This window comes from Monocercomonoides exilis (assembly GCF_001643675.1).
Source record: "Monocercomonoides exilis strain PA203 chromosome Unknown scaffold26-1319188, whole genome shotgun sequence".
NCBI classification, from domain to species: Eukaryota; Preaxostyla; order Oxymonadida; family Polymastigidae; genus Monocercomonoides; species Monocercomonoides exilis.
Window position 1 is genome coordinate 914,106 of NW_027150571.1, and position 23,412 is coordinate 937,517.

Consider the following 23,412-nt stretch of genomic DNA (forward strand, 5'->3'; position numbering starts at 1 on the left):
ACAGCCATGTGCAGAAGATCCGAAACAAAGAAGAGAGGCGGAAATGAGAAAACAACTAAACCACAAGCCAATAGCTCCATTTGTCAACGAGAGAATGCAGAACAAAGAAGTGGGGAAGAACAGCCAATGAGGCCTACAAGGATTGAAGAGCCCAGTGAAGGAAAAGGAGATACGCCAGAACAGGTAAAAGAGTTCATAATCAGAACAAGGGCCCAAATAAGGAAGGAATCAGAGGAAAAGCAAAGGACGATCACGAAAGCTGTTCTGATGATGGTCTCATCATCTCCCAATTAACTTGTGTTCTCAATTATAAGAGAAGGAATTGATTGAAGATTTTCTTGACAATAAAGGTGCTTATGCACTTTTATTAGGAAAGAAAATCGAATATCAATTCCTTCTCTTTGGCCCACCACCGTTTCACTCCCACCCAGGTAAATAAGTGTTTCGAGTTATGGTGTTCTTGTTTATTCCTTTTCTTAGCGTTAATAAAGTATGTGATAACGCTTGTTCAGTTGGTTAGCTCGTTTTTTATCCAATTGTTGGTTTATGGTTAAGTTGTTGTGAAATTGTCGATTGCATTTCAGAATTTTCCACCATTTCACAACCTTGATCCTCACGGGCGACTACCCATAGATCGTGGTTCTCAATTATAAGAGAAGGAATTGATATTCGATTTTCTTTCCTAAAAAAATGAAGAATAAATAAAATCGCAACAATCATGAATTAAAATGCAATATTGATGATGAACCTGCGAACTTTTCAGTGTTTCCCATCTCCTGCTTTTCAAAAATGCATTGAATTCAAAAAACAATAAAAATTTATTCATTCATATGAAATTCACACATGTTTGGAAAGAAAAATCAGATGGAAAACAAAAACTCAAAATAGAAATAGAAGTATATGCCTTCACACTGTTTTTTCTTTTGTTGGCATGTTTTGACAAAGGATGATAACGATAATAAAGGATTTGTTGATTATATGTTATTTATTATGGATCCAATGATCGTATTTTTATCTTTGAAGTGGAATATTCACTCAAGATTACGCATTTCATTTTCATATTTCCGAAACACATTTTTTTCCAATCACAAGAAATCCGCAAGCAAACATGATTGATAAGAATCCTTTTAACTTTATTCTAATCTTCTTTTTTCTAATTTGCATCGTAATCACTTTCAAAGAAAGAATATGAATTTCAATAAGATTTTTTGTTAATTTTGCTGACAAGCAGGCATTTTTTCGGGGTGAAAATTTGTTTTTGGCGATTTATGGGCAGAGAATATTGAATTGGGAGCGAAGCTGTAAGAAAAATAAGAGAAATATAATTGGTTTTCTTTTCATTTTCATTTTCATTTTCTTTTTCTTTTTATGTTTTTGTTGTTTCAGATCATATGAATTTTTGTCGATTTTTTAAAAAGCAAATAATGTTAAATCAAAATTTATTGATGTGAAAATTTTTTTTTATCAATTTAAAAAAGAATGAATAAATAAAATTATTTATCCTTAGCTTTCTTTTGCCCAGCATTTCCGAATGCTCTGAAAAGCGCAGAGAGAGACGAAGGCGGGAATGCGCCCCATTCAGTTATAACCATGTCCACTTCATGGCAAGGGATTATATCGCAGCAGATGTTCACCAGCACAAGCGATGGAGACCCAACATTGAGAGACGGCAAATATGAGCAGCCAAACGCAGAAGAAGATGCAGAGGATGAAGTGACAGCAGAGGAGGAAGCAGAAGCAGAGGAAGAGGAAGATGAAGATGAAGAGGAAGAAGATTGAGAAGAAGAAGGAAGAAGAGTGGAGCATGATGATGAAGAAGAAGGATGTGTTTGAAGCAACTCTGAAGGAAGTCCTTTGATGTTGTGAGGCCAAATTGCATCTGTCGTTGCATGATCACTCATTTTGTATGTTTCACAAAACACAACCACCATTTTCTGAGAAAGAAATAAAAATAAAAATGAAGAAAGAAAAGAACAAAAGAAAAAAATGAAAGAAAATAGTTTCGAAAATTTTGAATAAGCAACATTAAGATTGAACAAAAAGATGAAATTTTATACAACAAAAACAATAAAAAAATATATATATGGATAATTAAATATAAAATTAAAATAAATATAAATATGAATATAAAAAATTGATTTCAAATAAACTCACCTTATTCGCTTTCGCCTGCAACGACACAATTGCTGCACCAACATGTGCTTGTATGTAGCCATTCGACAGAATCGACTGAGTGCTCAAGAAAATCGTGTCCACCCTTCCAATCACATAGCTGATTCCTGTCAGATTGCAATACGAACAAGGCAGCTGCGGAATAAGCGCTTTAAGTTTGCGCATCATCTCCACGCCTTCAAAAGCAGGCATCGAATCAACAATCATCACCTGGAACCGACGCCCGTTCTCCCACGACTGGGCAAGCACACTTATAATTGTCGTAGAGCTGGTTGGTAAATGCATAATGTTTCGTTATTATCATTCGCATTTTTGCGAATGAATAAGAAATGAAAGAAGTTAGAAGTTGAAGCAACAAAAAAAAAATTTTTTTTTTCATTGTTATTGAAAATTCTTTAAAAATAGATGCATACAATCCATAAACAAGGATAACATCGTTGTCGTTAATTATTGAATGCTCTTGTGATTTCTCAATGATGAGCTTTGTTGTCTTTTCTATTGTTTGAATGTATGTTGTGATGTCGTCACACAAGTTTTGTTTTGTTTTTGTCTCACCAGCATCTTCAATGAACGAAACTTTTTCAAGAAGCCAATTCATAACATTCTCTAAAGTATGCAAGAAGATCCAAAAACATCATATATTTAAATAAAAATAATAATTAATGAAAAAAAAATCGCAGAATGAAAGAAACCCATTGCAATTGATGGAGGATAACATTGCTTAAGAAATTTCAGATGCTTAACTGCATGTTGAGGAAATGAATGCACGAAAGAAACTCCAGGACTAACAATAAAATCACGTATAAGCTGAGTGTTTATGAATTGAAATCAAAACTGTATTCATCAACAAAAAATAAATTAGAGAACCTCTTGAAAGACTTCAAGTAAACTAATTTCTGGAGATTTATCAATAGGAAACGCTTTTCTATTCAGTTTGAATCCGAGATCAATAAATGATGGATGAATTCCAACAGAAAGCTGATAAAGACAAATAAAAAATAAGAATTTTAAAATTTCAACAAATATAACAAAACTGATCTAATATTCTCAATCAATTCATGCTGCATTAAATCTGCAAAAGGATCTAGCAGCTTCGGCTTTTGCGTTCCTGCAGGCTCTGCCTTTTTCACTTGTTTTTTACTCATCTAATTTGTATTGTGGCATAGATCAAAAATTTCATTCTTTTTTCATATCTTTTTCATTTTCGGGGGATATATTTATTTTTGAGAGCGTTTACGAAAATAATCTATTTTACAAATTGCTTTCTTTTAACTTAAGCCTACAGTTGTATGCAAGATCCCGCTTCCTCAAGAGCAATGATTGAATCAAGCCAAACATATGCTTACACATCACCTCGTCATCATCAGTTATACAAATCCAGAAGCGTGATTGAACATAATCAGGGGGATGCTTTCGACTTTGCAACTTCCGCTAGATCCCCGAAATCTTCGTTAAATTCGATTTCTAATTTATACTCATCAACTCGTTCCTCAGCTGGCAGTTCAGATTTAAAATTTTCTGATGTTGCTGATACTGAAAACAGGCATCAAAGGATACAACATACAAAGGCATACTCAACCACTTTTCAAAAATTTGCAGTTTCTTCACCATTTGAGCATACATTTCATTCTGATTCATTTGCTCAGAATAAATTTTTGGGCCATTCAACCACAAGAGAATCCAATTTAAATTCATCAATAATTTTATCAAATCCTCCTCCGTTCGCGAAAATTGAACTTGATACAGAAGAAGATAATGTTTCTGGAGAACGAACATCCAATTCACCAAAGAAAAAAGTACGACGGAGGCTGCAACGCCCACACATAAGGGGAGCCAGTCTTTTTCCTGCATTGGGATCTTCCAGCACCGAAGCGTCTACCCCAAGAGAACCCAAAGAAGGCAAAGGCATTGCAGAAGGGATTAACCTCAATGAAAGACTCCATTTTCTTACACCACAACTCACTCCATCATCAACTCTGTCGCCGCTGATGGTCCATTCCGAAAGCGCGCAGCAGTCGCCCATCGCTGACCCTACTGATAAGCCCACTCTCTCTTCCTCTCGCCCTTCCTCCCGCGTCCTCACTTCTTCGAGGCAGCAGCTCATCCGGTCTGTCCAAGCCGCCAGCGAGTGCTTTGCTTCTTCTCAGTGTGCCCATCACCAGCGGCTGAAGAGGTGCCCTGTGTCGCCGTCGTCGCCTTCGTCGTTTGCGTCCTCGTTCAGAGAAGGAAGCGGGCATTGTACAACATCTGCTTTGGAATCGGAAACGGAAGAGATGTGTTTGAAAAAGAAGTCTGAGGAAGAGGGGGAGGAAGATGAAGGGGAAGAGGAGGTGGTGGATGGAGAAAGAGGAGAAGGAGATGGAAAAGAGAAGAGTGGGAATGAGGGTGATGGGGATGATAGTAATGAGGAAGAAGAAGAAGAAGAGGAGGAGGAGGAGGAAGAGGAAGAGAAAGAAGAAGAAGAAGAAGTTGATAACGATAACAGTGAGAATGAAGATGATGACGATGAAGATTGCATTGATGATGACGTTGAAGAAGAAGAAACAAAAGAAGACGATGCAGCATCAACAGAAGAAATTGATGAAGAGGAAGAAGAAAAAGATATTGAAGAAGAAAACAAAACAACTGCATTTTCACATAATCAACAAACATCCAAAGAAAAAATAACCATTTCATCGTCATCTTCTTCTTCCTCTTCTTCCTTGTCTTCTTCTTCATATCCATTTGCTTCTTCGTGTCCTCCATACAGCAACCCTCTTTCCTTCCAATCTTCTTCGCTTTCTTCTTCTTCTTCTTCTTCTTCTCAAACAACTTTTGCTGATGAAGAAGAAAATGCAGATGAAAATTTGCCTTTTAATCGTCTTCATTCTTCCTCTTCTTCCTCTTCTCCTTCCTCCTCCTCCTCCTCTTCTTCTTCTCCCCTTTCTTCATATTCTCTCTCTCGCCGTTCATCATCATCATCATCTTTTTCTTCTTCTTCTTCCAATCTTTCTTTATTCCATCTCAATTCTTCTTCTTCTTCCTCCTCCTCCTCCTCTTCCTCTTCCTCTCCTCACCCTTCTCTTTCCTCTCATTCACTTCATTTTCTTCATTCTTCTCCTTCTTCTCCTTTTTCTCCTTCTCCCCCTCCTTCTTTTCCTCCTCCTCCTTCTTCTTCTCATTCTCTTCATACTCCTTCTTCTCCTTCTCCTTCTCTTCCTTCTCATTCTTCCTCCTCTTCTTCTTCTTTAGCCACTCATCTTCTTCGTTCTTCTCCTTCTGATTTTTCTTCTTTCAAACAAGAAGATGTTGATCTGCCTCCTGCTTTTATTGCTCCTACAATACAGAAGTTAGAACCAATGATGAATTTTGCTTCTTCTTCTTCTTCTTCTTTTAATATTTCTTCTTCTTTATCTTCTTCCACTTCCTCCTCTTTTTCTTCTTCTCTTTCTCCTTCTTCTTCTTCTTCTCCTTCTTTGTCTTTTCATTTGCCAACAACTTCATGCCCAGCTTCTCCCTCGCAAAAGAGAAGAAGATCAACTTCAAATAATAACAATGGCATTAACATTAGCAGTAACGTTAATTGTGATAATAATAGCATAAATAGCATAAATAACATAACGAAAATCAAAGAAATCAAAGAAATCAAAGAAATCAAAGAGAATAAGGAAAATAAAGAAATCAAAGAAAACAAAGAAAACAAAGAAAACAAAGAAATCGAAGAAAGTACTCAAAATAAAGAAAATAAAGAGGATAAAGAGAACAAACGTCTTTCTTCTCCTTTTCGCCATCTGCATTCTGCTTCTAATCTAACTTGGTTTAATTCGATGGGAAGAAAAGAGAAAGAGAAAGAGAAAGAGAAAGAGAAAGAAATGAAGATAAAATCAGAAGATGTGATAGAAAATTCTTCTTCTTCTTCTTCTTCTTCTTCTTCATTGGAGAAGGACGAAGATGAAGACTTAGAAAACAAGGAAAAAGATAAAACTTTACTACAAATTTTACCTTCATCCTCTTCTTCTCTTTCCTCTTCGTCTTCACCATCTCTTTCTCAATCATTCACCCAAAACACATCATCATCGTCATCATCTTCTTCTTCTCTTTCTCCTTCACTTCATTCACCTCGCAACAAATCACTTCAGAAACAACCACAAATGCTAAATTCTTCCTCTTCCTCTTCCTCTTCCTCTTCCTCTTCCTCTTCCTCTTCTTCTTCCTCTTCTTCTTCTTCTTCTTCCTTTCCTTCTTCAAATTCTTCATCTTCTTCTTTTTCTTCACCTCGTTCTTCTTCTCAAAACAAAAACATTTCACAAATTTCTTCTTCTTCTTCTCTTTCTCCCTCTTCTTCTTCTTCACCTCGTTCTTCTTCCTCTTCCTCTTCCTCTCAACAACAACCAACAACAAGAAAAATGTATCGAATTATGATCAAACCACCTAAGCAAAATAATCGCTATAATTCTTCTTTTTCTTCTTCATCATCTTCCTCTTCCTCTTTTTCTTCTTCCTTTTCTTCTTCTTCTTCCTCCTCCTCCTCCTCTTCTTCTTCTTCTTCTCCTTCTCCTTCTCCTTCTTCTTCTTCACACAGAAGAGCAAAAACAAGTTTTTCACTGAAAATTCCAAAAAACAATCAAAATTTAGCTTCTTTTTCTTCCAATTCTTCGATTTCTTCGATTTCTGCAAATGTCCATACAAAACCACAAACAAAACTGAAAATGGAACAAAAATTGAGTCAAAAGAATGAAATGAATGAAAAAAGTAAAATTAATAAGCAAAATAGACAAGTTAAACAACAAAATATTCAAAATAATCAAAATTCATTTCAAAACCAACAAAACTTGCAAAACTTTCAAAAACGAGCTAAAAATATTGTTTTTCGTTCTTCTTCTGTTGCTGCACAATCAATTTCTTCTTCGTCTTCGTCTTCTTCGTCTTCTCCTTCTCTTTCTCCTTCTCCTTCTCCATCTTCTTTCCCATCTTCCTCCTCCTCCTCCTCTTCTTCTTCTTCTTCTCTTTCTCCTTTTCGTCGTTCAATCACAAACATGACTTCAATTAAAGATTCAAATGACGAAGAACAATTGCAGAATTTCAAAATAGAAAAGGAAAAAGATATTAATGAAATGAATGAAATGAAAGAGGAAATGAAAGAGAAGGGGAAAGAGAAGGAGAAAGAGAAGGAGAAGGAGAAAGAAAAGGAGAAAATGATTTTTGAAGAAAAAATAACAAAAGATAAGATGAAAAAGGAAGAAATAGAAGAAATTGAAGAAATGAAGAATAAAGAGAAGGAGAAGGACAAAGAGAAAGAGAAAGAGAAAGAGAAAGAGAAAGAGAAAGAGAAAGAGAATGTTGGAAGAGAAGGAAGAAAGAATTATACGGTTGTTGAGCTTCCATCAAAACGAAGGCAAATATTGAATGAAAAGAAAGAAGAAAAGGAAGAAGAAGAAGAAGAAGAAGAAAAGGAAATTGAAACAACTGAAGAAGAAGAAGAAGAATTGGAAGAGGAAGAAGAAACGGAAGAAGAAGAGGAGGAGCAAGAAGAAGAAGACAATGAAGAAGATAAAGAAAAACAAAAAGATGAAAAAGAACAAGAAAAAGAAGAAGAAGAAATCAACTTTGTAGAGGAAGGCGAACAAAGTAAGCAAAAAATGACATCTTCAAACAACATAACTGGAATTTTCCCCAAAGAAGATAAATCTCCGAGAACTCTTAATTCTCCGAGATCTTCTATTTCTCCGAAGCAGAAGGTGATTCATAAGCATCTGTCAAAATCGATAGCTCTGCCAAATGTTCTGAATGAAGATGTTGAAGCAAGCAAAATAAACAAAATGAACAAAATAAGTCAAATAAATAAAATAAACGAAGTAAATAAAACTTATAAAGAAAGTGAAATAGACGAAGTGAATAATGTTAATCAAATAAAAATGATAAATGAAGCAAATAAAATAAAAAATGAAAATAATGGGAATAAAGTAAATAAAGTAAATAAACCAAGCAACATTGAAAAATCACCACAAATAGAGTCATCGTTAAGTTCTCACATAAATACTTGGTGTTCGGTGAGTGAAAAATTAACAGGCTTTAATGAAAAAGATGAAGATAAAATTTCATCTTTTTCTGATTCTTTTGGTGGAAAGAAGAATGCTTTGAATGAACAAATGGTAAATGACTTAGCTGCAACAACCACGTTATTAACATCATCTGATACTTCTTCTTCTTCGCTTTCTTCTTCCTCTTCTTCAACATCTCCTTCTTCTTTCTCTTCTTCTTTTTCCTCCCCCTCCTCCTCCCCTTCTTCCTCTTCTTATCCTCCCTCTCTCATCCCTCGTCTCAATCTTTCTTCTCGCACATCATCTTCTTCTTCTTCCTCTTCTTCTTCTTCTTCTACTCCATTCACCAATCACTTCACCCGCACCTCAAAACCTCGTTTCGACCAAAAACACACAGAAAATACGAGAAATCGAATGAAACAAAACAATTCATTAGGATCTTCAAATTCTTCTTCCTCTTCTTCCTCTTCTTCTCCTTTCACCTCCTCTTCCTCCTCCTCTTCCTCCTCTTCCATATTTCCTTCTCCTTCTTCTTCTTCATCTCAACCTCTTCCTCTTCCTCTTCCTCAAAAGAGAGAAACTTTTCATCTCAAAATTTCGCCTCAAAATGCCAAAGACCATTTCATTCACTCAAAAAATTCAACATTTCACAGACAGCTTCATCAGTCTTCTCCTCGCTCGAAAACTAATCTTGTTTCTTCTTCTTCTTCTTCTTCTTCTGCTTCTTCTTCTTCACCTCGCACTTCTAATTATAATTCTTCTTCTTCCTCCTCCTCCTCCTCTTCTCCTTCTTCTCCTTCTCCTTCTCCTTATTCTTCACCTCGTTCTTCTACTCAAAACAAAAACATTTCACAAATTTCATCATCATCTTCTTCTTCTCCTTCCTCTTCTTCTTCTTCTTCTTCTTCTTCTTCTTCTTCTTCTTCCCTCAACAAACCAACAAACAAACGCAAACAAAGAAATACCCATCTTTCTATTACCCTCCCAAGAACAGTAGCAAAACCGATTCTATCGCCTTTATGCCCTCCAAAGACAAAGATTGTGGATCCTTCTTCTTTGACATCATCTTTTAATGCTTCTTCTTCTTCTTCTTCTTCTTCTTGTGATACATCATCATCAACTTCTTCTTCTGATATCATTTCATCTTCTTCTATTTCCTCTTCCTCCTCTTCTTCTTCAGCTCCTCCTCCTCCTCCTGCTTCTTCTTCTGATGCTGTTGATTCTAATAAACAATCATCATCATCATCATTTTCTTCTTCTTCTTCTTCTTCTTCTCCATCTTCTTCCTCTTCCACTCTCTTCATCCACCAGCAAAAACCTTCCAATCTTTCAATTTCTGTTGCATCTCTTTCCTCCTCTTCCTCTTCTTCTCTTTCATCATCATCTTCTTCTTCTTCCTCTCTTTCTTCCTCTTCCTCTTCCTCTTCCTCTTCCTCTCTTTCTTCCTCTTCTTCCTCCTCCTCTTCTCCTTCTCTCCAGCCACACACTCCATCTGATATTTCTTCTATTCCACCAGGAACCGTCCAGGCAATGATCACTTTATTCAACAGAAGTGGAGGAAGAGGAAGAGAAGGAGAAAGAGAAGGAGAAAGAAGAAGAGAAAGAGCGAGAGAAGGAGAAAGAGAAGGAAGAAGAGAGGGAAGAGAAGGAGAAGGAGAAGGAAAGAAAGTGAATTTCGAAGATTATGGAGTTATTTCTCATAATTCCAGTTCTTCTTCTTCTTCTTTTGTTTCTTCTTCTGCTGCTTATTTCAATGAAAACAAATCAAAAGTAAAGAATTTATTGTCTTCTTCTTTTTCCACCTCTTTTTCTTCTTCCTCTTCCTCTTCTCCTTCAAGCATTGCCATTTCAACTCCTCCAAAAATATCTTCCTCTTTATCATCCACCCTTCCTTCTTCTCCTTCTCCTTCTCCTTCTCCTCTTTCTCCTTCTTCTCCTTCTTCTCCTTCTTCTCCTTCTTCTCCCTCTTCTCCCTCTTCCTCTCTAATTATTCCTGCTTCTTCTTCCCTTGCTTCTTCTTTCTCTCCACCTTCTTATCCTTCTTCTTCTTCTTCTTCTTCTTCCATTGCCTTGTCAACTCAACAGCAAATAAACAGCATAGAAGAAAAATTATTGAGTCTTCAAGCAAATAAAAGATATGAATTAAATGGCAATAATAATTATAATAATCGCAACATTTCTCATTTTTCTCTTTCCTCTTCTCCTTCCCCTCCTCCTCTTTCTCCTCCTCCTTCTTCTTTTCCCCCTTCTTCTTCTCCTTTCTCTCCTTCTCCTCTTTCTCCTTCTCGCTATCCCCCCACCCCTTCCTCTCCTCTTTATCCACCTCCTTCCTCTCCCACTTCTTCCTTCTCTTCTTTCGACCCATCTCTCCATCGCACCATTTCTGTCTCTCATGTTGACTCATTTGGCAGCATCAGCAGACGCTCTTCGTGCTCGTTGGGGTTTGAGAAGAGAGAAGAAGAAGGAGAAGAAGGAGGAGAAGGAGAAGAAGGAGAAGAAGGAGAAGAAGGAAGAGGAGAAGGAAGAGGAGAAGGAGAAGATAAAGAAATATCCAATTATCTTCCGTCATCATCAAATAATTTTTCTTCTTCTTCTTCTTCCTCTTCCTCTTCCTCTTCCTCTTCTTCCTCAACAGAATCCGCCTCCACAAGTGCCCTTCTCCCCTCTCTTGTTCCTTCTCACCAAATCCATCTTCTTCCTCTTTCTTCTTCTGATTTTCGTTCAACTTTCAAATTTTCTGAGGTGAAAATCAAAAAACAGAGAAGAAATTTGTTTCCAACATATTCTGACCCGACTTTGCAGAAGCATTCACATGTTGCCATTTCGACAGAAGAACTTTATTCGCCTTTGTTTGACAATGAAGAGGAGAAGGAAGTGAGATTGGGGATGGAGGAGTGGAGGAGGAAGAAGAAGAAGATGATGATGATGATGAGAGAAGAAGAAGGAAAAGGAGAAAGAGAAAGAGAAAGAGAAAGAGAAAGAGAAAGAGAAAGAGAAAGAGAGAGAGAAGAAGGAGAAGGAGGAAGAGAAGGAAGAGAAGAAAGAGAAGAAAATGAAGAAAGGGAAAATGGAGTGAATGACATGGATGTATATGAACATCACAATTATCAAAGAAAAGAAGAAGAAAAGAAAGCAGAAAAGGAAGAAGAAGAGGCGAAAAAAGAAGCAGAAGAAGCAGAAGAAGCGGAGAAAGAGAAGCAGGAGATGTTGATGATGATCCTTCAGATTGAAGAAGAAAAGAAGCAAATGGCAAATCATCATGCATTGAAGAAGTTGGAATGTGGAGAAGGCAAAAATGCAATGAAACAGGAAGACAAACAGGATTTTGTGGAGAAGTTTAATGAACAATCGATGATACAGAAAATGGAAGAAGGAGAAAGAGAAAGAGAAGAAGGAGGAGGAGAAAGAAGAGAAGGAGAAGAAGAAAGAAGAGAAGAACAAAAGCAACAAATTCAACAAAAACAGAATGAAATGAATCAGACATCACCTAATTCTCAATCAACAATCACAGAACAAAACACATTCATTTCGAAATTAATGAAAGCAGATAAAGTCAACACATTAGGATTTAGCAATGTTTTGATAGAGGCAAAGAAAAAGAAGAAGAAAAAGAAGAAGAAGAAGAAGAAAGGAGCGTTTGGAGGGGTTGTATTCAGAACATTTCCGAATACCCCTCTTCTTTCTGCTTGTTCTTCTCCAATTGCTTCTCCTTTCACTTCGCCAAAGTTCACTTCTGTTTCTCCCACTGAAAAAAGGGGGAAAGATAAAGATGAGGACAATGAAAAAGCCAATGAAAATGACAAAGTTGAAGTCTCAAATGTGACAACTGTTGCTTCAATTGCTGAAGCAGCTCGTTCTATCCATCTTCCTCTCTCTTCTCTCACTTCTCTTCTAAATGAATCTTTTATTGTGAATAAGTTGGATCCTATGTCTCATTCTCTTAACAGGGAAAGAATGGAACAATTTGAACAATTAGAACATTCTCCTCATTCTTCTCATTCTTCTCATTCTTCTCGTTTATATCATTCTCCTCTTTCTCCTCTTTCTCCTCTTTCATCTGCATTGCCTGTGGATTCTGGGCAGATATCCCAAAAGACAGAAGTGATTGAGAATGAATTGCAAGCTTCGCTTCTTGCTTCTTCTTCTTCTCCTTCTCCTTCTCCGTTTTCATCATCATTATCTTCCTCTTCCTCCTCCTCCTCCTCCTCCTCCTCTTCTTCTTCTTCTTCTTCTTCTTCTTCTTCTTCTTCTTCTTCTTCTTCTTCTTCTTCTTCTTCTTCTTCTTCTTCTTTTTTATCTTCCCATTCTTCTCCCTCTCCCTCCTTCTCCTCTCTTTCTCATTTGACTGTTCTGTCGCACTGTCCAAAATGCAGCCACAAGCGCTGCTGTGATGAAGCCGTCTTTTGCTGCAGATGTGCTGCCAGTTTGATTGTGAATGATTCTGTGCAATGAAATGGATGGAAGAAGGGGGAGGAAGAGGAAGAGGAAGAAGGAAGAAGGAGGAAGGAGGAAGGAGGAAGGAGGAAGGAGGAAGGAGGAAGGAGGAAGGAGGAAGGAGATTGAAATATTACTGTGTATTTTAGTTATTGTGCAATAAGAATATACGGTTTTTTTTTTTATGTATTTTTATTTTATTCATATTCTTTTCATTTCTTCTTTTATTTTATGAAAAAGAAAATGTTGATAGAGAATCTTCATTTATGTGGATTTATCAATGCAAAATAATATTTTCTTATTCAATTCCAATAAAATTCCAGTTTTTATTATAACCATTATTATTATTATTATTCGATTTCTTTCTCTTGTTGTCTTTTGAGTTTTCTCAAATATACGTGAAAGTAGATCTAACATTCGTCTTTTTCCATTTGTGGTTTTTCTTTGAAAATGAAATGAAATGCATTTCTTTGTCTTTCTTTTGTATTAAGAAGAATTATTACCATTATTACAACTATTATTATTCATCATTAGATTTTGGAAAACGAGTTTTAATGTATCGATTATTTTTTTCTTTTTATCTTTTTTCTTTTTTTTACTAGCTTCATTTTTGCTCATTTGTGAATTTTTAACATGATAAGAGATTATCCTCTTGAGCTTCTGCGTCTTTTTTTTCGCTATTTACAACTTTATTTGAGTTTGTTTAATTAGTGATTGCTATTATAAACGTAAATAATTTTTATTAATAAATATTTTAACTTATATTTTTCTTTTTTTTTCAATTCTAAGAATGTTCGTTCTTTTCTGGTTTTCATTTCCTTTCCTTTTTTTTTTCATATTTTAACTTGCAACAAGCCTCTTTTCTTTTTGATTAAAATACGTGATTTTAAAGAGAATTAACATACAATGAGTGAAAAACCCAGAACATGGTAAAAAAAACCCGGACTTTTTATTAAAATTCATATATCTCGACAAGTTTAAAAAATTAAATTATAATAATTCACGCATTCATACATCAGTATATAACACATCTAACAATATTGAAATTTTCATTTGCTGTGCTGCATTTATGAAGTAACAAATTATTTTTATTTTTGAAAATTTGACTTTTAATAATTTTTTCTGTTTCAACAAAACGATTCAGTTCATCTTTTACACACGTAACTTATTTTTTCTTTGTTGCAAACTGTTCTGGCTATTTTTCATTTTTGGTAATTTGCTATTTCTAACGGAATGAAAATCTGTCGTTTTCAAAAAATCACAGTCAATGGGACAACTGAAAAAATATTTTTTGCAAAACACAAAAACATCCAAGTGAATTAAACACAGACATCAATAAATATGTAATTTAAATAAAAATTTCTTTAATTATTTATGATATTCCTACTAAATCATTTTGTGTTTCATCAATATTGTTTTCATAATTGATGATTAGTAATGATAATTTGCATAGAAATTATAACAAAATTGTGTTTTATGAAATACCTACTAAATCATTTTGTATTTCATCAATAAAGAAATTTTTATATAAATTTCATATTTATTGATGTCTGTGTTTAATTCACTTGGATGTTTTTGTGTTTTGCAAAAAATATTTTTTCAGTTGTCCCATTGACTGTGATTTTTTGAAAACGACAGATTTTCATTCCGTTAGAAATAGCAAATTACCAAAAATGAAAAATAGCCAGAACAGTTTGCAACAAAGAAAAAATAAGTTACGTGTGTAAAAGATGAACTGAATCGTTTTGTTGAAACAGAAAAAATTATTAAAAGTCAGATTATCAAAAATAAAAAAAATTTGTAACTTCATAAATCAGATATTTACTGTTCTTGCTAATTGTTAATTCTTTTTGAATTTTTTTTATATTGAAGAACATAAATTTGATGAATATTTCGTTTATTTTATCATGTTTTTTTTTGAAATGCTCCATGAAATTTGAATGATAATAACTCTTCAACATTTCAATTGTTCATAAACAAAAATCTATTGCGGAAGTCCAAAATAAACTGGCATTTTGTCGATGTTCATTATTCCTTATTCACCTCCCTTTGTTTGTCTTGTTTTACTTGCACATGAAAGCGGCAATGATTTGTTGTCCAATTTCACAATTTCGATCACTTTTTTGAAGCTTTCTTCAAAGATCTGAGCTGTTGAAGGAGCTCTGTGAAAATCATTCACAAGTCCACTTTCTTTAAAAGCAGAAAACATGTTTATCGATGAAGAAACTTGCAATACTGCGTTCATTCCAACTCACAAAAGTTGTTCTACGCTGTCGTGTGTCGAACCCGACCAAACCTGCTGAATTTGAAGCTTCCAAAGAGAGAAAATGGATAAATCCAATGACTGCAGCAAATGTGTTGTATTCGGATGAAAAACCAAAAGCAAAATATTTTCATTTGCAAGTCGAGTCAATGTATTATCTGACAGGTGGATTCTGCAGCTATCAAGCATTTACACAGCCTGTGCATGCTTATCTGGTTGAATCATTCTTTTGATGTTGATATGAGGAATGAAAACTTTCTCAATCCAGTTTTCAAACAACTCCTTTATGAAATTAGACGAATCTTTGATTTCAACGCAACCATGAATTCCGGAATGATTGGCTCGAGATTAAAGGAATCTAATGTTGAATGGTTTTTGCACTAGAAAACAAGGAGGAACAAAAGTTCCATCAAGCGAAATGCAATGGAGCAATGAAATCCTTTTTTCTCCTCTGTCCACCGGTGTGCGATCAATTTCACGATTTTCATTTGTTCCAACAAAAAGGTTAACCTTTTTTGTATCTTCATAGGCGTGATAACCTGATTCATCAGCACAGAAGATCATGGATGTATATTTTCCACACACATATTGAACGAAATGATTTTTCCAAGTGATTACGCTTTGTTCCGATATTTTCATTCTTTTTTCGTCTCTCACGCTTGAAGAGATGACCATCAATTCCTCGCTATGCCTTTTTATGAATGAAGAATGAAAATTGTGAGAAGGCGTTTTATGACAAACTTTCGCAACAACGGCTCTAAGCGTTTTCGGTGTGTTTTGCTTTCTTTTATCTCTCAGATTTTTCAGTATTTCCATGATTCGTTTTTCTTGCTTTCGAGTCATCAACATGTTTTTTTTCTCAATTATCTTTTTCGTTATATATCCGGTTCGAATCTGGCAGACAAGGCTCGGTGTGCAGTTGAGTGCCTTTGCAATTCGCACGTCAGAAGTAATTTTGACTTTTCTCATTTTGCAAGCGTCGAAGAAGGAACGAATCAATGATACTTATGTTTTTGAAGTGTTTCGAGACAAAAAGGATGAAATGAAGTGCAGGTCTATTTTTGGAATAAATCCTGTTAAAACTGTTTCAAAAAAAGATGTACAAAAAGTTGAAATAACGAAAAGCATTTCCAATCAAAAGTTAGACAAATTGTTTTAACTGAAACAACCATAATGATAAAAGAATTATTGTTACCAACATTTAACAATTAACATGAATGGTGAGTGACTGATGCAGCACAGCAAATGAAAATTTCAATATTGTTAGATGTGTTATATACTGATGTATGAATGCGTGAATTATTATAATTTAATTTTTTAAACTTGTCGAGATATATGAATTTTAATAAAAAGTCCGGGTTTTTTTACCATGTTCTGGGTTTTTCACTCAATGTAACTCTATTGTTGTAAATATCAATGTTATTAGAAATTAAAATTCGAAACATACATAACTTTTCATTTTCACATCACCAAATGTTGCAAATAACTGAACAAATTTGAAAGGTATTTTGTTCTTGATATTTTGTGATTCTAATCTTTTGATCTGATACATAATATATGTTAATTAATTCAATTTTTTTTTATTGACATTTTTTCCCTTGTTCATTAAAGAGATCAGAGAAAACGAAACGGTGAGCGATAAAATGGAAAGCGAAACACACATCCAAAAAGAAAAGAGCGACCTTTCAAAGAAGTTCGAGGGAGGCTTGACAATGGCAATGATATGGATTACAACTGTGAAGACAGATCCGCCCGAGTGGATGAGACATGACATTACACTTTCTCAAAATGTTGGTTGGACAATGGCTATGATCTGGATCACAAACGTCAAGAAAGAACCACCAGAATGGATGAGGCATAAGATCACATTGACTGAAAATGATGGTTTAACGATGGCTATGATGTGGATAATTTTTGTCAAGACAGAACCTCCAGAATGGATGAGACATGACATTACTCTTGCTGATAAGGAAGGATGGACAATGGCTATGAGGTGGATTTCAAGTGTTAATACTGAGCCACCCGAGTGGATGAGACATGACATTACACTTTCTCAAAATGATGGTTTAACGATGGCTATGATGTGGATAATTTTTGTCAAGACAGAACCTCCAGAATGGATGAGACATGACATTACTCTTGCTGATAAGGAAGGATGGACAATGGCTATGAGGTGGATTTCAAGTGTTAATACTGAGCCACCCGAGTGGATGAGACATGACATTACACTTTCTCAAAATGATGGTTTAACGATGGCTATGATGTGGATAATTTTTGTCAAGACAGAACCTCCAGAATGGATGAGACATGACATTACTCTTGCTGATAAGGAAGGATGGACAATGGCTATGAGGTGGATTTCAAGTGTTAATACTGAGCCACCCGAGTGGATGAGACATGACATTACACTTTCTCAAAATGATGGTTTAACGATGGCTATGATGTGGATAATTTTTGTCAAGACAGAACCTCCAGAATGGATGAGACATGACATTACTCTTGCTGATAAGGAAGGATGGACAATGGCCATGAGGTGGATTTCAAGTGCTAATACTGAGCCACCCGAGTGGATGAGACATGACATTACACTTTCTCAAAATGATGGTTTAACGATGGCTATGATGTGGATAATTTTTGTCAAGACAGAACCTCCAGAATGGATGAGACATGACATTACTCTTGCTGATAAGGAAGGATGGACAATGGCTATGAGGTGGATTTCAAGTGTTAATACTGAGCCACCCGAGTGGATGAGACATGACATTACACTTTCTCAAAATGATGGTTTAACGATGGCTATGATGTGGATAATTTTTGTCAAGATAGAACCGCCAGAATGGATGAGACATTATTATTCTCTGAAAGATTATAAAGGGAATACAATGGAAAATTTTTGGATTTTTATTGTCAAGAAAGAACCTCCAAAATGGATGAGACGAGTCTTTAAAGTTGAAGATAAGGCATGTCAAACAATGGAAGATTATCAAGAAGAATGTACATGGAGAGAGATTCCTGAATTGAAGAAATATGATGATTCTGATGCTTGTGCAGCTTGCCCTGCTGAAAATGCTGATGATTCAATTGTCGCTGATGATGATGATGAAGGATTTTTTGAGGTTGTGCTTAATATTAAGGAATTATTGAAGAACAGTCAGTTCAGAAATGGTAAGAAAATACACATTAAGATGAAGATCGAATAGCGAAGGGAATCGGGACGATTTATTTGCTGAAATGAGATATCTTGCCATCACGAATGAAACTATGCATTGCATCTGGAAATGAATACGAGATTGCGAATATTAAGATAGAGGCACCAGAAAGGATAAAAACTGAATATTACAAATGAAGGTTTGCTTTATTTGCATTGAAGATATATTTGTTTTTTCAATGATTTGAATAAGCAAACATGTTTGATTGAATATCAAAAAAAAGTACATTTTTCTCATTTATAAAATTTATGACTCTTCTTTTATTATTTTTTGAGTCATTTTGACTCTTTCGAAGAATAATAGGATAGGATTAAAACGAATTTCATTTTGATCTCTTTGATTTTTCTTTCGATTGAGTTTTCTCCTTATTACAACATTAAAAGCTGTTCATTTTAATTTTTTAAAAAGCTTTTTCATTTCAATTTTATTTATATTTTTATTTTTACATTATTTTTTTCCGGTTATTTTGAATTTTAAAAGTTATCAGACCACTTTTTTATATGATTTTTTAAATATTTAAAGATATACTCAATTCAAATTATATTTTTTTTTCTTTCTTTTCTTTTCTTTCTTGTTTTTTTATTTAATTTACCAATCTGACTGAAATTCACTTTACTATGTTGAAAATCAAATGGGAATTTTAATGATTTGGAGTTGAGAGTATTGTTATTTTTTTGAATTTTTATGCTTTGGCTGTTGATTGCTGTTATTTTCATTTTCATTTGATTAAAATGTTATGTACTGGTTAATAATTGGCTTAATAAAAGGTGAAATTGATTCTTATTTGTTCATTTTTGGATATGTGAAGTGTTTCAAAGGAATTTTGAGCAAACAAACAAAATCTTGTGTGCTAAGTTTCTGATCCAATCAAAGATTCAAAGTCACAAAGAAATGAAAAAGGAAAACTGAAACAAAAACCATCAAGGAGATAAAAGTCAACCAAGACAAACAAGATAGAACTTTTCCATCAAAGCATTGATTGCTTCAGCTTTGTTGCTTTTCTCCAAAACAAGGCAAAATATGAAATGAGACAAACTTTGCGAAACAACAGATCGAACTTACGAACCGGATTCACAAATGAACAACCAATTCTTTGGAAAAGGAAATCATGGATGAAGTGGAAGTTGAAAAGCAAGGATATCGTTTCAGAGGGGTGTGACCAACGAAAGAGAGAAAGTGATAATTAATAATTTGAGGATCTGAACGAACACGACTGAGTTGTTGTTGTTTGATGACTTCATGACTTGTTGAATTGACTGAGCGGATGAAGAAATGGAAGTTCAGGAACGAGAAGATGTGTTCTTCCTTCTTCAATCAGTTGGTGATCCTTAACGAAAGAATGCTTATCGACATTCAAAAAAGGCGGAAGTCATTTTTCTGCACAAATTCACCTTTCGCTGTAGTTGGATTCAATCACTGCACTTTGGTGAACTTCTTCTCTTATCTCTTTCTCTTTCAATCTTTTGATGCTCAGAAGAAGTTACACAGAAACTGCTTGTGGAATGAATGCAGAAATCCTTTCAACGCCAAACAATATAAACAGCAACGATATGATTTGCAAAAGAATGCATTAAAATCCATATTCGTTACAACTCCGGTTAAGATTAAAAAAAAGACAAGTTGAGGCCAGCCTCATTTATTGAAGAAAACTAAATGAATGCAGAATTTTTTTTATGGATAAAAAATGCTTCTCTCCATCAGTGTTTTCATCAAAAGAATCATTTCATCGAAGTTGATTTCAATTCTGACGTGTGCTGTTGTGGATGGCAAGTTTTTCTGAATTCACCTCTGCAGCAACAGCAGAAATGTGTCGAAATGCAATGATGCTGCTTGAAAAGCATTCTTTTTTCAACTGTTCCCTCAGACAAGCCGAAAAAAGAGGTGATTCGATGGAATGTTGTGTTGGAAGCAGAAAAACGAATGATTGAGGGAGTCCATTGAAAAAAACAACCTCTCTGATTTTGGTGGCCTTGAATTGAAATGTGGAATTTGAAGTCCAAAAAAGCTTTTTTTTGTTGAATTCAAAGAAGGTTTTATTGATATCGAAGAACTTTGGGAGCTCACCCAAAATGATCATCTCTCAGCTCATTCTTCTGGAATAGCAGCTGATTCACAAGCGAAATTTCTTTCTTTTCATCATCATCATTTCTAAGAGCAACTGAATTTCAAGGATGCGCCTTCTCAGAGCTAACCAAACTTGATTGATCTTGGAAAATGGCTCGTTTTTTCATGCCTCCTCGTCAAATTGTTCAGTCGGATGAAATCAGATGACTTTTGCAATCCAAGGTATTAGACAAATCTCAAAAGAAAAAGGGTTCACTGTTTTGTTGATGTTCCATCAACCATGAGTCTCGGAATCTTTGATGTTAGAATTGGGATTCACATGTTTTCATGATTTGTTCATCTCGCTGAGAATAATTTGGATGTGTTCTTCTGCCAATTTGTAGACATTTTCATCTCTTTCTTTGCACACAATCAGCCATTGCTTTTTGCCTGCTCATTTCTTTTTGGTTTTCGAATTCGTTTATCTCCAACAGTCTGTCCAGCTGTTTTAAACAAACTCCAAAAACCAGCTCAAAAAATGCAAACTTGGAAAGCATTCACCATGCAAAAAAAAATCTCTATCTTGCACAGACTTTTCCATTCCTGGAATAGGAGACCAAAATATGAGAAAAATTCTTTTTTCTTCAAGAAGTGTGCCTGGCTGTTTTTTTTTTGCCTTCTCTCATGTATAATTTCCATCTTTGAATTGAAAATTGATGTCGGCACCGGGATGTAGAATGTCAGCTTCAAGCAGCATTTTGAATCACAATCCTAAATTCAATCCTTTTTTTGAAGTTCTGTTGGTTTGATCAAACAGAAATAAAAAAGTTGCATTTCTGTCCCTTCCAAGCCAAGGACATATGGCTTGTTGAATATTCGATATTTGCGCTTTTTTTGTGAAGAAAAAGGCATTTGTGTTGAAACTGCAATCTTTTCATTCAGAAAAAACAATCAACGATGTTTGTATATAAATTTTGCTTTGTTTGCTGAAGTGTTATTATTTTATTCATTTATCCAGAATACATTATGAACAAATATTGTACAGTGCATAATGTCAAAGAAGAAGAGGATGAAGAAGATTCTTACGATGATGATTTTTACGAAGACGAAGAATTCGAATTAGATCTCAAAGAAATGTTTATAAGTTTGTGGCTTTATTATTTTGATTCAACTTTCGATGTTTTGTGCACAATTTGATATTTTTGAAGAAAAGCTTTGTGTTCTGGAAGATTGTGAAGAAATTGAACAAAAGCAGAAAATTGAAGAATTGAATGAAATAATTGATGAAATGAATGAAATTGAATTTAGATCAATTTTCACAGAAGAACCATTCAACAAAATGCACGAAATGATTGAAGAAAAGAAAATGACAATGGGAAATGCAATTTTGCTGTTGAAGCATGTTGGATGTTTGAATACGCTGAGAGAAATATATGTTTATAGCTTTGCAAGATCTTCTTTGAATAAAAGATTTGAAGAGATGATTATTGAAGAAAAAGAGAGAAAAGAAGGAAAGAATGAAAAGCTTCTTGTTGATCTTTGCGAATGCTATATTTTTTTCACATATACCATCTGGCCTGAAATGATTTCGATTTGTGTGCCTTGTCTTCTGAAAGCCGCGTTGAAGAAAGAAGAAAAAAAGGAAGCACAAAAGGAAGTGGAAATGGCTTTACTGGCTTTGAGTTGCATTGATGTGCGTGATGTATGAGTATTTTATTTAATTTAAAAATACGACTGATTTTTCCCCTCTTATTTTTTGTTAGAATTTGTATATGGGTGATTCTTTTTGAAAAGTCGCAAATGTTGAATTTTCAAATTAATCAAAAATTTCATATTTTGCTAAATATTTTGTTAACAAATATCAAACTTCACTTAAATTGAATCTTTTTCTTGATAATGCTATTTCAAACATTCTTGAGAAGATTTGTGAGCTGAAACAGAAATGTGAGCAAAATATGAAATTTTTGATTAATTTGAAAATTAAACATTTGCGACTTTTCAAAAAGAATCACCCATATAGAACTTTATTTGAATGAAATAAAAGAGATTATCAAACATCATCAGGAACATCATAACCTTTCCCAACTTGCCTATCGATCTGTATGGAAATTTTTTATGGACAGATTATTTTTCGTAAAAAATAAGGAACAAGTTATTGAAAATGAGCTGCATTTTGCGAAGGAAGCAACAAGAGAATTGGAAGAGCTGGTTAGGAATTTCCATTGGAAGAGGAAGGAAGAGGAGGAAGGAAAAGAAAAAGAAAAGGAAGAAGTGCTTGTTTTGATGAGATGGCTTAAAGTTGTTGTGGCTTATTTTTATTTTTGTGAATCGAGGAACGAAGAATGCATTGGGCTTATCAGAAGTGTTGTTAAATTATTTCGAGCAGCAAAGGATAATCACAGAGAAATATGCGAGGAATGCTTTTATTTATTTAATCGAACTGCAAGCGAAGGAATCTTATTTGTTGATTCCTTGTTGAATGGAGGAGCAGTTGATGCTGTTTTGGAGGAGATTCTGCAGCCAACGTTGAATGAGGAAATTGCAGCGAAAATCTTGATATTTTTTAAGCACATTTCAAAGAAATTGAAAGAAGAGGATAAAGAAGAAAAGGAGAAAGCAAAAAGAAAAGAAACAAAAATGGAATTATTTGAAAAGATGGAAGAAGAAGGACTTGAAGATTTCGTTGAGAGTTTTCAAAAAATCTTTGGTTTTCTTGACAGAAAATATAATGATGGTTTATCGTTGAATATTTCTGAATATTTTGTGAATATTTAGCAAATTTCATTTCATTTGGTTTTTGCAGCTCAAAAATATTGTTTCACTTTACCAATTGTTTGAGAAAATAGTAATATGAATCATCAAATTTTTGTTTCTTCAATTTTTTTTCAAATAAAATAAAGGTGTTCTTTCTGCAAAAAAACCAAACAAACATGAATAGGTTTGAAATGAATAACAATAATAATGCAGCCAAACCATTTTATCATAGGATAATGATTCAGAAGAAAGAGTTGTCAAACACTGTTGTGAATATCAGACACTCTCAATTTTGAAAGCCTTTCTATAAAACGATCATATTCTTCATGTATTTGATTATTATTGTCTTTTCTCTTTTCAAAGCCTTGGAAAATGGATTTTTTTCAAACTTCTATCAACAATTTATAAATGGATAAGGGCTGTTCTTTTTGAAAAGTCGCAAATGTTTAATTATCTGGATCAGTGATATATGTCGTTTTTAAAATATTTCTTTCAATTGATCTGTCGAAATTGACTG

The 23,412-nt window shown here is 34.4% G+C and overlaps 3 protein-coding genes across 3 annotated transcripts; 2 read left to right on the top strand and 1 right to left on the bottom strand.

The window, feature by feature from the left end:
• Positions 1-1,371: 1,371 nt before the first annotated feature.
• Positions 1,372-3,329, bottom strand: MONOS_15569 (Translation initiation factor eIF-2B subunit delta). Its single transcript, XM_067868454.1, has 6 exons — positions 3,207-3,329; positions 3,040-3,150; positions 2,865-2,979; positions 2,586-2,778; positions 2,155-2,440; positions 1,372-1,934 (listed from the first exon to the last, which is right to left on the bottom strand). The coding sequence occupies exons 1-6, from the start codon at positions 3,315-3,317 to the stop codon at positions 1,494-1,496; spliced, it is 1,257 nt and encodes a 418-aa protein (XP_067726340.1). The 5' UTR covers positions 3,318-3,329; the 3' UTR covers positions 1,372-1,493.
• A 132-nt stretch (positions 3,330-3,461) lies between these two features.
• On the top strand, positions 3,462-12,644 carry MONOS_15570fu15571 (uncharacterized protein; the record flags this gene model as incomplete). The annotated part of the gene is made up of 1 exon (XM_067868456.1): positions 3,462-12,644. The coding sequence occupies one exon, from the start codon at positions 3,462-3,464 to the stop codon at positions 12,642-12,644; it is 9,183 nt and encodes a 3,060-aa protein (XP_067726341.1).
• Positions 12,645-16,441: 3,797 nt separating this feature from the next.
• On the top strand, positions 16,442-18,859 carry MONOS_15887 (uncharacterized protein). Its single transcript, XM_067868789.1, has one exon. It carries the CDS (start codon positions 16,533-16,535, stop codon positions 18,087-18,089), a length of 1,557 nt encoding a protein of 518 aa, XP_067726342.1. The 5' UTR covers positions 16,442-16,532; the 3' UTR covers positions 18,090-18,859.
• Positions 18,860-23,412: the final 4,553 nt, after the last annotated feature.

What these genes read in the sequence shown, in the direction of transcription:
- MONOS_15569 (XM_067868454.1), bottom strand. Translation starts at nt 3,317, where the DNA reads ATGAGTAAAAAACAAGTGAAAAAGGCAGAGCCTGCAGGAACGCAAAAG. An exon ending in TGATTGAGAATATTAGATCA is followed by an intron (nt 3,151 to 3,206) that starts GTTTTGTTATAT and finishes TGTCTTTATCAG; the next exon opens with CTTTCTGTTGGAATTCATCC. An exon ending in GTTATCCTTGTTTATGGATT is followed by an intron (nt 2,441 to 2,585) that starts GTATGCATCTAT and finishes TTTACCAACCAG; the next exon opens with CTCTACGACAATTATAAGTG.
- MONOS_15887 (XM_067868789.1), top strand. Translation starts at nt 16,533, where the DNA reads ATGGAAAGCGAAACACACATCCAAAAAGAAAAGAGCGACCTTTCAAAG.